Source organism: Pan paniscus, chromosome 23 (genome assembly GCF_029289425.2).
Source record: "Pan paniscus chromosome 23, NHGRI_mPanPan1-v2.0_pri, whole genome shotgun sequence".
NCBI classification, from domain to species: domain Eukaryota; kingdom Metazoa; phylum Chordata; class Mammalia; order Primates; family Hominidae; genus Pan; species Pan paniscus.
The window spans coordinates 48,143,298-48,158,056 of record NC_085927.1 but is presented as its reverse complement, the minus strand read 5'-3'; the positions used below and the strand labels follow the sequence as shown (position 1 = coordinate 48,158,056).

At 56.2% G+C, this 14,759-nt stretch overlaps 1 protein-coding gene across 15 annotated transcripts in view; it reads left to right on the top strand.

Moving 5' to 3' along the window:
- CSNK1E (casein kinase 1 epsilon) overlaps nt 1-12,023 on the top strand; it is a 46,204-nt gene extending 34,181 nt beyond the window's left edge. For 4 of the 15 annotated variants that reach the window (XM_055105707.2, XM_034948833.4, XM_055105708.2 and 1 more), the window contains exons 5-11: nt 1,780-2,008; nt 2,667-2,837; nt 3,798-3,946; nt 8,200-8,392; nt 8,484-8,623; nt 9,399-9,463; nt 10,787-12,023. In XM_055105707.2, the coding sequence (XP_054961682.1) occupies nt 1,780-2,008; nt 2,667-2,837; nt 3,798-3,946; nt 8,200-8,392; nt 8,484-8,623; nt 9,399-9,431 (915 nt within the window). In that variant the 3' untranslated portion in view covers nt 9,432-9,463; nt 10,787-12,023. Of the gene's footprint in view, nt 1-1,779; nt 2,009-2,666; nt 2,838-3,797; nt 6,527-7,284; nt 7,346-8,199; nt 8,393-8,483; nt 8,624-9,398; nt 9,464-10,174 lie in introns of those variants that run through there. The other 11 variants (XM_063603292.1, XM_063603294.1, XM_063603293.1 and 8 more) reach the window with 5 other exon arrangements.
- The last annotated feature ends 2,736 nt before the right edge of the window (nt 12,024-14,759 follow it).

The following is a 14,759-nucleotide window of genomic DNA, read 5'->3' as shown; positions in this document are numbered from 1 at the left end:
CTAGGTGTTTATTTATTTTTTGAGGCGGAGTCTCACTCTGTCGCCCAGGCTGGAGCGCAGTGGTGCGATCTCAGCTCGTTGCAACATCCGCCTCCCAGGTTCACGCGATTCTCCTGCCTCAGCCTCATGAGTAGCTGGGATTATAGGCCTATGCCACCACGCTGGGCTAATATTTGTATTTTTAGTAGAGACAGAGTTTTACCAAGTGATCCGCCCATCTTAGCCTCTCAAAGTGCTGGGATTACAGGCGTGAGCCACCGTGCCCAGCCAAGTTGTTTATTTAAAATGTGATTTCAGGCCCAACTCCAGACCTGCCGAGTCAGGGCCTGGGACTCTGCCTGGGGGTAGTTTTATTTATTTATTTCAAAAATATCATTTAATTGTAAGAAATAGAGATGGGGGTCTCACTGTGTTGACCAGGCTGGTCTCAAACTCCTGGCCTTGAGCAGTCTCCCCATCTTGGCCTCCCAAGATGGGAATTACACGGGATCACAGGCATGATCCACCACGTCTGGCCTGCCCTGGGTAATGTAAAGCCTGCGGTCGGTCACACAGACCTGGGTCCTGTTCCAGACCAGTGACCGTAGGTGAACGCCGAACCTCTCTGAGCCTCAGTGGCCTCATGTGAGAGTCTCTCCTTTGTTGGTTGTTGAGGGGATTAGGTGAGAGACCATTCAGCGCCTTGCCAAAACAGGCCCCTCTAACAGGCTGTTGTTGAGTACTAAGCCCTTCATCAGCATAGGGAGGAAAGCTTCTTAAATATACAAAACTGTAGAATTTTGCACTTGGAATGGAATGTGGAGATCTCGTACAGGGGTTTTAATCTTGGTCTGCAAAAGCCCTGCGATGTAGGCTGAAGGTGTGTGAGCAGAGGGTCGCCAGAGCCCCTCATGGTGTGAAACTCAAGAAAGGTGCAGGAGATGTTGAGCTGTGCTGAACCTGGGGCCAGAGCCAGAGGCCACGGCATGTGGATGGATATTAGTTTGAGTTTTAAAAACTCGACTGAAAAGGTGGCTCAAGTCTGTAATCCCAGCACTTTGGGAGGCCGAGGCAGGCGGATCTCCTGAGATCGGGAGTTTGAGACCAGTCTGACCATCGTGGCGAAACACCATCTCTGCTAAAAATACAAAAAATTAGCCGGGTGTGGTGGCGCGTGCCTATAGTCCCAGCTATTCGGGAGGCTGAGGCAGGAAAATCACTTGAACCCTGAAGGCAGAGGTTGCAGTGAGCCGAGATTTTGCCACTGCACTCCAGCCTGGGCAAGAGACCGAGACTCCATCTCAAAAAAAAAATATCAAAGGAAAGAGGTCCATGTGCCTGTCTGAGTTTGGCATCCTTCGGAAGCCCTGTCTTTTGTGTTCTGCCTCTGTCACCTCTTCCTGGTCTAGACTTCCCCCGTGTTCCCTGCCTGCCCCTCGCCCACATCTGTTGCCTCTCTGGCTCCCTAAGTCCTGTGAGTGTGGGGCCGGGCAGGCAAGCCTTCCATGGGGAACCAGTTGCCTTTCTAGCAGACTCTTCATTTCTGGATCTTCCCATTAGCTTTCCTGCAATACTCTTTTTCTCTGTCTCACAGCCAACTTGGTGAACTCCCCCTTTAGAGTTCATCCTGATGTCACATTTTCCAGGAGGCCTTCTCTGGCCTGCCCCTTAATTATCCTTCATGGTCGAAGGCAGACCTTTCTCCCTCTGCCTTTCCACCTCTGTGGCCCCAGCCCCTGCCTGGCCCAGAGTGCTAGGCAAGGGCCCCTCTGTTGAACAAATGGCCCCCCTCCTCCCCAGATCAGCCGCATCGAGTATATCCACTCCAAGAACTTCATCCACCGGGACGTCAAGCCCGACAACTTCCTCATGGGGCTGGGGAAGAAGGGCAACCTGGTCTACATCATCGACTTCGGCCTGGCCAAGAAGTACCGGGACGCCCGCACCCACCAGCACATTCCCTACCGGGAAAACAAGAACCTGACCGGCACGGCCCGCTACGCTTCCATCAACACGCACCTGGGCATTGGTGAGGGAGCCAGGCCTGGAGCAGTGTGCACCCGGGGCCACTGGCTAGGGCCCAGCTCTCTGGAGCCCTCTCACCCCCTACCCTGATGGAGGCCCCCAGGCTCTTTTCTAGGGAGAAAGTCCCCACCCCGTCTGCCCCCAAGCTCGTGCTTATTCCGTGTCCTTGCACAGTCGGGTCTTCCCCTTTGTAAGCCAAGCTATGTGTCCCGGGCGCCTTCCCTGGCCCTGCTTCCTCCTCTGCCCTGTTGGTGCAGGCTGGAAGATACAGGCTCAGAGGTTTAACATGGGTTGCTTAAGGTCATGCAGCTTAGCTATTGCCAAAGCTGGACTTGACCCCGGCCCTGTCTGATGCTGAAGCTTGTGACCTCTCCACGGGGTGGGCCAGGCAAGGGGGCAGTAGGTGCCCTCTCATAGTCATTGAATGATTAAGTGCCTGAGCTGGAAAAACTAGGCCCAAATTAAGTTGAGAAGGCCCTGCCTCAGGCTTCTTCTCTGTAGGAGGAGGATAATAGCAGTGCCTGTTTAAAATGCGTGCAGTGAGCAACATCCGATGTGGGGGCAGGAGGGTCCTGGTGCATTGTGAGGAGCATGACCCAGAGGATGAGTTAGGGGCCTGAGTGGACCCCTGTCCCTCACCTAGTCTTTGACTCTCTGTGCAGAGCAAAGCCGTCGAGATGACCTGGAGAGCCTGGGCTACGTGCTCATGTACTTCAACCTGGGCTCCCTGCCCTGGCAGGGGCTCAAAGCAGCCACCAAGCGCCAGAAGTATGAACGGATCAGCGAGAAGAAGATGTCAACGCCCATCGAGGTCCTCTGCAAAGGCTATCCCTGTGAGTAGCCCAGTGGGAGGGGACATGCCTGGGGGCCCCTGAGGCACTGTCCAAGGGAAAGGTGAGGCCATACAAAGCCCACGCTGGGGCTAGGCGCGGTGGCTCACGCCTGCAGTCCTGGCACTTTGGGAGGCCAAGGCAGGTGGATCATGAGGTCAGGAGGTCGAGACCAGCCTGAGTAACATGGTGAAACCCTGTCTCTACTAAAAATACAAAAATTAGCCCCACCTGTAATCCCAGCTACTCGGGAGGCTGAGGCAGGAGAATTGCTTGAACCCGGGAAGCGGAGGTTGCAGTGAGCCGAGATTGCACCATTGCACTCCAGCCTGGGTGACAGAGTGAGACATCATCTCAAAAACAACAACAACAAAGCCCACACTGGGCTGCCCCACAGCCCTTGGCACCTGAGCAGTAATCCCTGGCTCTTTGCCACTCCTTGGCACAGCCAGAAGGCCCGGTTTCCCTGTCCTGGCTGTTACACCTGTTGCTTCCCAGCCTACATTCCTGCCTCATCTCCCAAGGGCCCTCTCCCCAGTGTTTTTGAGGAGGAATTGGAAGTTTTCCTCTTCTTGCTTAGGTTGTGTTAGAAGGTCCCGTCAGGCTCTTGCAGTCCTTTGAATTTATGGCAACGATTGATCTGCGGGCCCCAGGGTGCTTGGCGAGGGCAGCGGAAGAGCTGTGGGCATGGATGGCTCCTGGATCCGGCTACCTGGCAGTGGCTCCTGGCCACTGTTCGCAGGTCTTCCCTTGCTCTGAAAGCAGCAGAGGCTCTGCTCACAGGCAGGCTAGGCTTTCATCACGGTAGGGTAGGGAAGGCCATGGCTCTGTTGCCTCCTTTTCTTGCCTCTCTCAGATTGGAAGTATCTAGGGACAGTGGGTGGCTAGGACAGTGCTGGCTGCAGGGGGTCTGGGAGCGTGGGCCTCACAGTGGCCTTCTCTATCCTCTGCAACACTCTCCAGCCGAATTCTCAACATACCTCAACTTCTGCCGCTCCCTGCGGTTTGACGACAAGCCCGACTACTCTTACCTACGTCAGCTCTTCCGCAACCTCTTCCACCGGCAGGGCTTCTCCTATGACTACGTCTTTGACTGGAACATGCTGAAATTCGTGAGTCACCTGGAGGCCAAGGCGGGCTTGGGGGACTGGATGGGGAAGGCCCTGACTCAGAGGGCCAGAGTGAGCCGGTGGCGGGCGGGGCTCCCGACAGACGGGAGGTACGAGCTGGACAGTGTGGTTGACCTCACTGGGGTCCCAGAGCCCTCCGGCCTCATCCGTGCTGACAGCTTGTGCCACCATGGGCAGCAGGGCCCAGGCAGGGCGCTGTCTCCCGTCGGAACAAGGAGGATCTGGCTTCGCCTGGGGTCCCTCCTGGGTGCCCGCAGCAGGGCATGGGTGGTGCTGGCGGCGCCCCCTGCTGCCCTGATTGCTGCCTACACCGTCCTGCTGCTCCTGTTCTGCACATCCCAGGTGGCTACCTGCACCGTGGCCCCTCGGGCCAGCCTGGACCCAGTCATGGTGCTTGCTTTCTTCTTGGTCATGGGCCCCTGGGTCTGGCTAGGCAGTTGTTCTGTTTCCCTCTTTTAAGAGTCCCAGGGGTGGGGTTGGGTGGGGAGCAGCATTGGCCGGCCGTACCCAGAGCTCTGGAATCTGTGAAATTGTATGTCTTGTTTCACATCTCTTCTGGAAAAGGGGGCTTCCTCGAGCCAGGCTCAGCCCCGTGACAGCCCCATGACAGCGAAGGGACCTTTCTGTCCCCGCCCCTGTCCCTGTGCTGGGCCCACGTACTCACCCACGTACTGGTAAGGATCCTCTGAGGTCTGGCTTTTCCAAAATTTGCCACTTGACCAGTGAGCGCAAGAGGCTGAGCCTCAGCTGTGCTTTTTGTCCCTTTCAGGTGCCCGGCTCCCCTGGGCACCCAGAGCCCCCCAGATAGGCCGGTGGAGGAGGTGGAGGAGCTGTCCCCCCAAAACTACTGGCCTGTGGTCTGGACTCCAGGGTCCCATTTCTGATGTCGCCAGGTGTGCCTGAGCCCATCGGGGCCAGGCCTGAGGAAGTGTTTCTTGGGAGGATGGGATGACCCCCTGTTCCCAAGAGATGGCAGCACAGTGGAGGCCATGGTGGAAAAGGCCCTGCCATGGGGTCCTTGAGGGCCAGGACAGCCTGAGGGAGGGATGGTGGCCACTGCCCACAAGGGGCCTGGTGGGAACGGGTCCCAGGACAGACTCATAGCCAGACCCCGTTGGCGGCCTCTGTGTTGAACCTGAACTCATTAAACACCTCCTCTTGCTTCATCCTGGTGTGCCTCTTTCATGGCAGGGCCCTCAGCCGCCCTGCTAGATGGTTAGGACCGAGGCTCTGTTCTCCTGGAAGCCAAGGTCGGCACATTGGTCTTGGGCTTCTCTTCTCTCTGGGTTTCTTGTTCACTAAGGAGTAACACAGAGGTCAGGCAGAGAATGGGGGTCTCGCAGGCTAGGGACCTCAGGGAGAGGCCTCTGTTGCCCTTTTCAGCAAGGCTGGAAATGGGATATGGGCAGGGGACGTCTTCTCTGACTTCACCCTAGACCTTCTGGCTCCAAATGGGGCCCATGGCCTTGGGCACCTGGGACCAGCTCTTTCCACCACAGGGCATTGGGCACTGGGCACTTTCTTATCGAGATAGTCACTCCCAAGTCTGGTTCGTGATGGGCTTGGCCCTCCAGCTCAGCACAACTGCAAGAATGGATTTTGTATTCTCTAGACGGACACTGTCCAAGATGGTAGCCATTGGCCACATGTGACACATTTTTAATGAATTAAAATTAATCAAGACTGGAAATGTCGGCCAGGCCTGGTGGCTCATGCCTGTAATCCCAGCACTTTGGGAGGCCATAGAGGGCGGATCACTTGAGGTCAGAAGTTTAAGACCAGCCTGGCCCAACATGGTGAAACCCATTTCTACTAAAAACACAAAAATTAGCTGGGCATGGTGGTGTGTTCCTGTAATCCCAGCTGCTTGGGAGGCTGAGGCAGGAGAATCGCTTGAACCCAGGAGGCAGAGATTGGAGTGAGCTGAGATCATGCCACTGCCCTCCAGTGGCCACCACATCCGGCAAGGCAGATGGGACCATTTCCTTCATCCAGAACGTTCTGTGGACATCACTGCTCTAGGTTCCTCCCTTATGGAGTCTCACAAGACTGTCTAGCCAGCAAGATCTCTTTTCCAACCAGGCCAGGAGCACCTCTCCACCCACTGCTGCTGGTCTGACCGCCTTCCTGGAGTCCCTCTTGAGGCAGGCCCTGGAGTTAGAAGCTGGGCAGAGGCACCCACAGCCTTATCCTTTGCCAATCTCTGACTCATTGCCACGGCCACTGTAGTGAGCTGAACCACCTCCAGCAGTCCCCTGGCAGAAGCACCTGGAAAACATGCAATGGGAACCTTCACCCTGAGGCCAGGCCCTTCCCATGCTACCCAACAGTAGACAGGACACCCTGTGTTGTTGGCTGCACCGGGGTGCTGGGATCTGTGGATCCCTGGAGCCTGGAAGCCACTCTCAGCACATATAGCCACTGTGTTCCGAGGTCCAGTCAGCCGGCCGGGAAGGAATTCAACACAGCCAAGGACAGAGGTCCATATGATGACGGGTGGATGCTCGTGTGACTTTGCTGACCTTTTATGTTTTCTATGGGCAATAAAGGCCAAGAGAGCTCCCTGCTGTGTGTTTCTTGCGTCCTATGGGTTGGATGGGACCATGGAGAGTCGCCCACTTCTTGCCTCCGGGCTGGCAATGGCCTGAGCCTGCTGGGCTCACAAAGGGCAGGGGCTCCAGCCCTCTGCTTGGCTGCTGGCTGCAGGGCTCCACACCTTGGAGCGAGTCACTCAGCCTCTGTATCCCAAGCATGGAAATGAGATTGACCTGCCTCGCAGGGTTGATGTGACTCTGCCCGCAGAAGGTTCGGCACGGAGGTGCCACAGCTCGTGTTCCTCCCCAGGCTTTGCTGTGGCTCTGGCTGAGTCACTGTTGGCCAGCCTGCAACCGAGTGGGAGCCCAGGGTGAGGACCGGAGGTCAGGAGTTAGAGCCCCGGTGGTCCCAGGCGTGCCTGAGAGGCTTCTGGGTGGGAGGATGGGAAGATGCATCTTCTAGAGTGTTCTAAGGCAAGGCTCTGAACAGTGACCTCTTGGGGTGCAGAGAGCAGAGTGGGACTAGGTGGCAGAGGCCTGGGTTCAGACCCTAGCTCTGCCCTGAGCTGTGCAACCCCGGGCAGGTCACAAGGCCTCTCTGGGCCTTGGTGCCTCACTAAGATTCAGGGATCATTCTGGTCCTAGCCACTACTTCCTGGAGTTGCTTAAAGACAGGGCCCGCCCCCACCTCTTGGCCAGTCTCCTGGGAGAGACATGGGTTGCAGGAACCACACCCTGTGCCCATGAGCAGGCCCCCAACTCAGCCCAGAGCTCTCTCCTCCACAGATGCGGCCCCCTTCCTGCCAGCCCCCTGCCCTTCCCTGTGGACGGCCCCAGGATGAACTAGGTAACGCAGTCGGGCGCTGCCCCCACATATGCTCTTCTCTGGCCCCTTCTCACTTCCTCCTGCACCAGGGGCGGCAGTGGCTGGACATCAGGGCACCTGGGGGCTTAGGGTACCCCTTCTGCTCCAGCTTTGCCTGCTGGGCCTCTTCTTCCTCCGTGGGGAACGTGGCCCCATTTTCTTCTCCAGCTCCCCTTGAGCTTCTGTCCCAAGGCAGGCGGTGTCTGTGTGGGTTCCCTGGGCCTCCTGGCTGTGGCCTCCACTGCACCTGCCAGAAGCCATTGCCAGGTCCCGGCAGGGGGAAGGACAGCTCCCTGATGAGAAGAGCCCCTGGCTAGGTACCGGGAGAGGTGGTCTGAGTCCTAGCCCAGCCTTCCACTAGTTTTGTGACTCTGGGCCTGTTCTTTTCCCCCTCTGGACACCCCTAGCCAGTCTGCTAGAGGCCTCTAAACAGCTTCCCTGCTCGGTTTAGCAACCTTGAGTAGTTAAGGGCTCTTGGTACACAGAGGGGGGCCAGGGCAGGCCCAGCCCCAGGTCAGGAGGGCCAAGAGGTGCTCTTGATCATCCTGGGCACATTAGTTGTCCTTTCTCTGGCTCCATCCCAGGAGAGCAGGGCAGACTGACCTCCCTCTGCCCCCAGACCCCTGCTTTCTCCTTCCTCCGGTGGTTGTGTGGCTTCGTGTCTCTGTGCTGTGTGATTGTGGGTCTTGGCTTCCCACGCTTGTCAGGGAGGCTGGAGCAGAAGGTTTCTGAGATATCCACCTGGCCTCCCTCCCCTGCTGTGCCCTGCAGGGCTGCTGGGCCCAGAGCACCCTGGCCTCTGGGGCTGACTGGTGTCTTTTCTTGCATCCCTGCAGGGTGCAGCCCGGAACCCCGAGGATGTGGACCGGGAGCGGCGAGAACACGAGCGCGAGGAGAGGATGGGGCAGCTACGGGGGTCCGCGACCCGAGCCCTGCCCCCTGGCCCACCCACAGGGGCCACTGCCAACCGGCTCCGCAGTGCCGCCGAGCCCGTGGCTTCCACGCCAGCCTCCCGCATCCAGCCGGCTGGTGAGCAGGGACTCAGGCAGTGGGCTGGGTTCAGGGTGGCTGGGGGGCTGTTTGTGCCTACTCTGAGGGTGGCTTCCCACTCTCCCTCCAGGCAATACTTCTCCCAGAGCGATCTCGCGGGTCGACCGGGAGAGGAAGGTGAGTATGAGGCTGCACAGGGGTGCGCCCGCCAACGTCTCCTCCTCAGACCTCACTGGGCGGCAAGAGGTCTCCCGGATCCCAGCCTCACAGGTGAGCTGCCCCCCTGCCAGTCCCTCTGGGCCTCAGAACTGAGTTAGAGACCCCCCAGTGGGAGGTCAGGCCGTGGCTCTGTTCTTCCCTCTCCATCGACGCTGCTTGCTTTGGAGTGAACCCCTTCTGTTGAGCCGGGACTTGGCCTCGTTTAATCCTCTGAGGTCTGATGAGCCCTCTTGAGCAGAGTCATTGACCAAGGCTCAGGGCAGTAACATTCCCTGGCAAGTGGCACAGCTGGGCTCCAGTCCTCGCTGCCAGGGGCCCAGCCAGGGTGGGCAGCAGGGGCTCAGAGATGAGGTATTGCTGCTCCCTGACATCAGGGAGCCCCCAGGAGCCCCTGTGAGCATTGGCAAGAGCATGGGGTGTAGGGGCGGTGAGGTCCCATCCTCTTTGGGGCTATGTTTGGATGGGGACACTTGGGAAGGGGGAATCTGTAGTTGCCCAGGGCAGGTGGCCTGGCAGAGGTGGGTGGGAGCCCTGCCCTCGTCCTCCTGCCTGTGGGCGAGGAGGGAGTCCTGCGAGAGAACCCTCATTGGCCATCTACTTAGGTAGCAGGTTTGCCTCCCTGGGCAACGTTCTTAGCTACAGACAGGGACATCTTAGAGTCACTGGAATCACACAGGCCTTCCCTCAGCTTGAGGGGCTGCCTGGAGGTGGGGGTGGGGGTACACCTCCTCAGTGGGGAGAGACTTGCCAAATCTCCATCGCCAGCGGCTAAGGGACTTGACTTGAAGCTTGTCCCTCCCTCTCTCTCCCTCCCCACCCTCAAAAGACAAGTGTGCCATTTGACCATCTCGGGAAGTGAGGAGAGCCCCCATTGGACCAGTGTTTGCTTAGGTGAGTCCATGACTGCTGCAGATGCAGCCAGCCCAGCCGACCTAGAAGCTCCCAGGGCCCCAGAAAGAGACCAATGTGTTGTGGAGGGGTGGGTGGCAGTGGCAGTGGAAGATGGTACCAGGCGCCCCAGAACTCTAAGGGGCCTCAAGTAGTTTAAAACCTCGGAGGCTGCCTGACTTGGGGCCAAGGGTTTCTCTGCTCAGGCCTGACCCCTCATGGATTAGTTTCTGCGGGGAAAACTTTTTCTGCCCTCGGCCAGGTCTCTATCTCCTTCTGCCTTAACATATTTTGGAAGGTTGGTTCCCAGCAGAGACGGGGCCATGGGCTCACACTCTGACCTCTCCCACGGCGTTAGCCCTGTCTCAGCCTCTGGGCTGTTACGCAAGTTAATTCCTGCACAAGACTCACAACAGGGCTGTGGAGGAAGCAAAGGAGCCCTTTTTAGGCCTCTGTAGTAGGACTGAGAGAGGCCCTCTGGCCAGCGTGAGCCTGCTGGTTCTTCCCGGACTGCACCAGGCCTTGAGGCGGGGTATGGAAATGCCCCACTCTGGGGCCTGGCTTGGGGAATGGGAGGCGGCAGGGGTTCTTTGGGCTTCTCGAGGGTATAATCTGAGCTCTCTGGGGAATGTGTGTCCATTTGTAGGCAGTAGTCTGACACGTCAGGGGACTCGACTTTACACTGGGACAATCTGTGTGTGGTCTGTTTTGTAGAAATTCATCCACACAAGAGAGTGGAGGCATGAACAGGGCTGGCCTTCCTCGGATCTCAGGCCCAGGAACCAAGCTGTCCATGGCGGGCTGGGCAGATATTTGGGGGTGGGGTGGGGAGATGCTCACCAGGAGGGCAGAGAAGGGAGAGAATCCGTTTCTGTCACATGAAGATGGATCTCCTAGCGTGCTGGGCCTTGAGCCGGGCTCTGGGGCCCAGAGGGAGATAGACCAAGGGACGAGAAGACAGGAGTTTGGGGGGCCAAGTGCAGTGGCTCGCACCTGTAATCCCAGCACTTTGGGAGGCCCAGACAGGTGGGTCACTTGAGGTCAGGAGTTTGAGACCAGCCTGGCCAACATGGTGAAAACCCATCTCTACTAAAAACACAAAAATTAGCCGGGTGTGGTGGCACACACCTGTAATCTCAGCTACTCGGGACGCTGAGACAGGAGAATCGCTTGAATCTGGAAGGTGGAGGTTGCAGTGAGCCGAGATCGTGCCACTGCACTCCAGCCTGGGGGACAGAGCGAGTCTCCATCTCAAAAAAAAAAAAAAAAAAAAAGTAGCCAGAGACAGCTGTGTACCTCACCTGTCTTCTCCCTTCTCCCTTCTAGTGTCTTCACTGTATTTTCTTTAAAAAAAAAAAAAAAAAAAGGCAAAAATAAACCACTCAAAAGAACAACAAAAAAACCCAGCACAAAACCGACGATGGAGTTTGTTTCTTTGATTTCTTTGCCAATGGCAAGAAGATGAGATGCCCTCAGCACTGAGGATTCTTGCCCCCTTGTGGTGCCCGCTGCCCCCAACCTTCAGGCTGCCAGATGCTCCCCTGACAACACCAGGCTACAGGAGCCAGACGCCAGGGCCTGCCCGGCCTCCTGTTCCTGCCCCCACCCACCACCTGCCTGGAGAGGAACGGGTCGGGTCCATGTCGGAGAAGTGACAGGTCCCAGAGCCAAAGCCGGCCCTCGAGCATCATCAGGGAGTGGTGTAGTCAGTTGAAGGCAGTTCCCACCGAGTTTCCCGAGCCTCAGAATCCAGGAGATACGCACAGCCCCACCCACTCTGAGATGACAGTGGCTGACTTCCCGTGCTGGGCTTTTCCATTGTCCCCCTGGCCTCCAGGCTCCTCCTCTGCCTCTCCATGGAGTGGGTGGGGAGGTGGTGGGGGCCGGCGTCCCCTGCGTGTGTGTGTGTGTGTGTGGATGTGTTGACCTGTGTTTCCCAAGACAGCAGGTGCCACGGCCCGCCCCGCCTGCCAGCCCGAATTCCTGTTCTCCTGTGTCTACTAACAAGGACATGGGGGTGGGCGGTGACCTCCGCATCCCTCAGAGCTCAGAGGGTCCTCGCTGCCACTGGTCCCCCCCAGCCCGTCATCAGCCGGTGGCAGCTCCATCTTCCATTCCTGGTTTTAGGGCAGAATCCATGGAGACTGCTTCCAGAAGGCATCTGGCTCTGAGTTATAAATCACTTCCCTGGTCCTGACAGTCACCTGGGGTCCCCCCTCTGCCTGGTTCCACCTTTCTGAGGAGGAGCCTGGAGTCAGGGCTGGGTTTTGGATTAACCCATCCTTCCTAGTTAACACCTTTTTGTTTTTATTTTATTTTATTTTTGTTTGTTTTCTCCGTGTGTGTGTTTTCCTAATTTATTTACCTCTGTTTCCCCTTTTTCCTTTTTTTTTTTTAATTAAAGAGCAAAGCTTTTTATTACTTTGTAATTTAAAAAACTGAAAAAAAAATACTGAAGAACTTTGGGGGGAATTTTGTACTTTTTTCCTGTGTAAATATTGGAATTTTTTGAGCTTTATCGTGGTTGTTAATTTGAAGTAATAAAGTAGAAAAGATAAAGTGATGCAGGCAGCCCTTTGTCCACCTCTGTGCCCTTAGGGCCTCTCCCTGCAGACCCGGAAGTGGGTCTTGCTGGGAGCAGCAGGAGTCAGTGAGGAACAAGCCCTCGCCCTGGAGGCAGGTGTGGCTGGGGCCACTTTCAGAACACTTGGGCTGTGGTTGGGATGTCCGGGGGCTTTGAAAACACGAGTGCACACAGGTGCCACGCCACAGGTGCCACGCGGGGGTCTTGTAAAGAGGGCTGGGGTGGGGCTGAGAGCTTCCCCCTGCACACTCCAGGTGTGCTGATGGCCTGGGGCCCCTCTTTGAGAAGCAAGGCCCTAAAAGCTCTTCACACACGATTTTATCCACACAAGTATCCTGAGTTAGGTCCTGTTAATAGCCCTGCCTTCGGACAAGAAACTGGTCCTGCTGTAAAATATCTTGCCCACAGTCACAGCTCTGGTGGCAGAGGCAAGACGAGCCCAGGTCATCTCGCTGTGGGGGTGCTCTGACCCTCTCCACTGCTGACCCTGGGGCTCCATGAAGGAGAGTGCTGGAGCGAGCTCTGAAAGTGACTCTGGATGAGGTCATTCAGTCAAGCCTTGATAAAAGGGCAGCGCTCAGCCTCGCCTGCCTTGGTCTCACCAGCTTGGAAAAGAATCTGTCCGTCTGCATTTACCCAACACAGTTTACTTCCTTTCGTCAACCCAAGAGCCATTATTGCCACAGTCTCAACCCAGAGGCAAGAGCGAAGCTGTCTGGCTGATAGGTCTGCCTGGGAAGCGGGTGGAGGGCCCTGGGAGGTTCCCCTAGGGCGTTTTGAAATCCTGGACATAGCTCAAGGCCCCTTCCGGTGCTGGCCGTCAAGACCCAGTGACCCACAGGCTCACAGCCTGGTGGAGGGTTTCCCCCTGTGTGAGGCCCAAGTAAAGGTGGGTCCCCTTTACAGGCATCAGGTATCAGGTGTGTTACCAAAGCCAGGAAATGCCAGTAGGCCCTGGAATGGCAGGTGGTAAGCAGAGCCTGGGCCTTGGGGCTGGGTGGCAGCTGGGAGTCAGTGGTCAGTTGGTCAGCCTGCGAAGAGCCATTTTGTTCACCAGCACTTGGTTGAATGGGGTGCCAGGGGAATGCAGCAGAGAGTTCCCCTGCCTCCCTGGACTTTAGGACCTTCTGGGATGGACAACGTGACATCAGACAGCGAGTGGAAGTTACCAACTAGAGGCCCTGAGAGAAAATAATATGGAGCTGATCTTTGTCTTTTACAGTGAAAAGTATAGTTCTTTTTTTTTTTTTTTTTTTTTTTTTGAGACAGGATCTTGCTCTGTCGCCCAGGCTGGACTGCAGTGGTGAAGTCATGGCTCACTGCAGCCTCAACTTCCCAGGCTCAAGGGATCCTCCTGCCTCAGCCTCCCTAACAGCTGGGACCACAGGTGCGTGCCACCATGCCTGGCTAACTTTTGTATTTTTTGTAGAGATTAGATCTCACTATGTTGCCCAGGCTGGTCTTGAACTCCTGGGCTCAAGCAATCCTCCCACCTCAGTCTCTGAAAGTGCTGGATTTACAGGCATGAGCCATTGTGCCCACCCTATTTAATCAATTTTAATAATAAGCTAATGCTTCTCCCCCTCCTCTTTTTTGGTTTATTTTTTGGATATGAAGGTGTTTACATATACGAAAGTCAAGCTGTCTAAAAAGCTATAATCTGAGAATCCCTCCCGCCCCTGCTGCTCTGCCCCATTTCTACCCATCATGCTTCTTCCTGCATTCCTTTCTTAGAGAGCTAATGTTTGGGAGTGGGCAGTGACTGACAGCCTCTAAGGAAGTGACATTAATGCGTCAACCATACAGTTTAAGTACACCAAATAATCCCAAGGAAATTTTGCCCCTACCAGAGGGGGCAAACAGGCACCTGGTGAGTCATTTTCATTCATGCCACAAAAAACACTTGCTAACTGGGCTTGTGTGGGCACCAGGGTGCCAGCTACTAGGCTGGAGGTGGTGCAGGCGTGGAGGGTTGGGAGCACAGGATTGGCATCCTGGGGGCTTCGGGCACATCTCAGTTTCCTCCTCTGTAATGTGGAGGTGATGATGCCTGTTTCTTTCTTTTTTTTTTTTTTTTTGAGACGGAGTCTCGCACTGTCGCCCAGGCTGGAGTGCAGTGGCGCGATCTCGGCTCACTGCAAGCTCTGCCTCCTGGTTTCACGCCGTTCTCCTGCCTCAGCCTCCCGAGTAGCTGGGACTACAGGCGCCCCCAACCATGCCCGGCTAATTTTTTGTATTTTTAGTAGAGACGGGGTTTCACCGTGTTAGCCAGGATGGTCTCAATCTCCTGACATCGTGATCTGCCCTCCTCAGCCTCCCGAAGTGCTGGGATTACAGGCAGGAGCCACCGTGCCCGGCTGATGATGCCTGTTTCTGAGGGTTGCCAGAATTCAGTGAGACCTCAGATGAACACAAGGGCTAAGCTCATTGAGGGTTCACCTGTGCCAGGCCATTTCCAACCCTTTGCTCCCAAAAAGACTGCGAGGTTAACGTATTATGTTCCTTATATTATTTTATTTATTTTTTGAGATGGAGTTTTGCTCTTGTTGCCCGGACTGGAGTGCAATGGCACGATCTTGGCTCACTGCAACCTCCGCCTCCCAGATTCAAGTGATTCTCCTGTCTCAGCCTCCCGAGTAGCTGGGATTACAGGCATGCGCCACCACGCCAGGCTAATTTTGTATTTTTAGTAGAGATGGGGTTTCTCCATGTTGG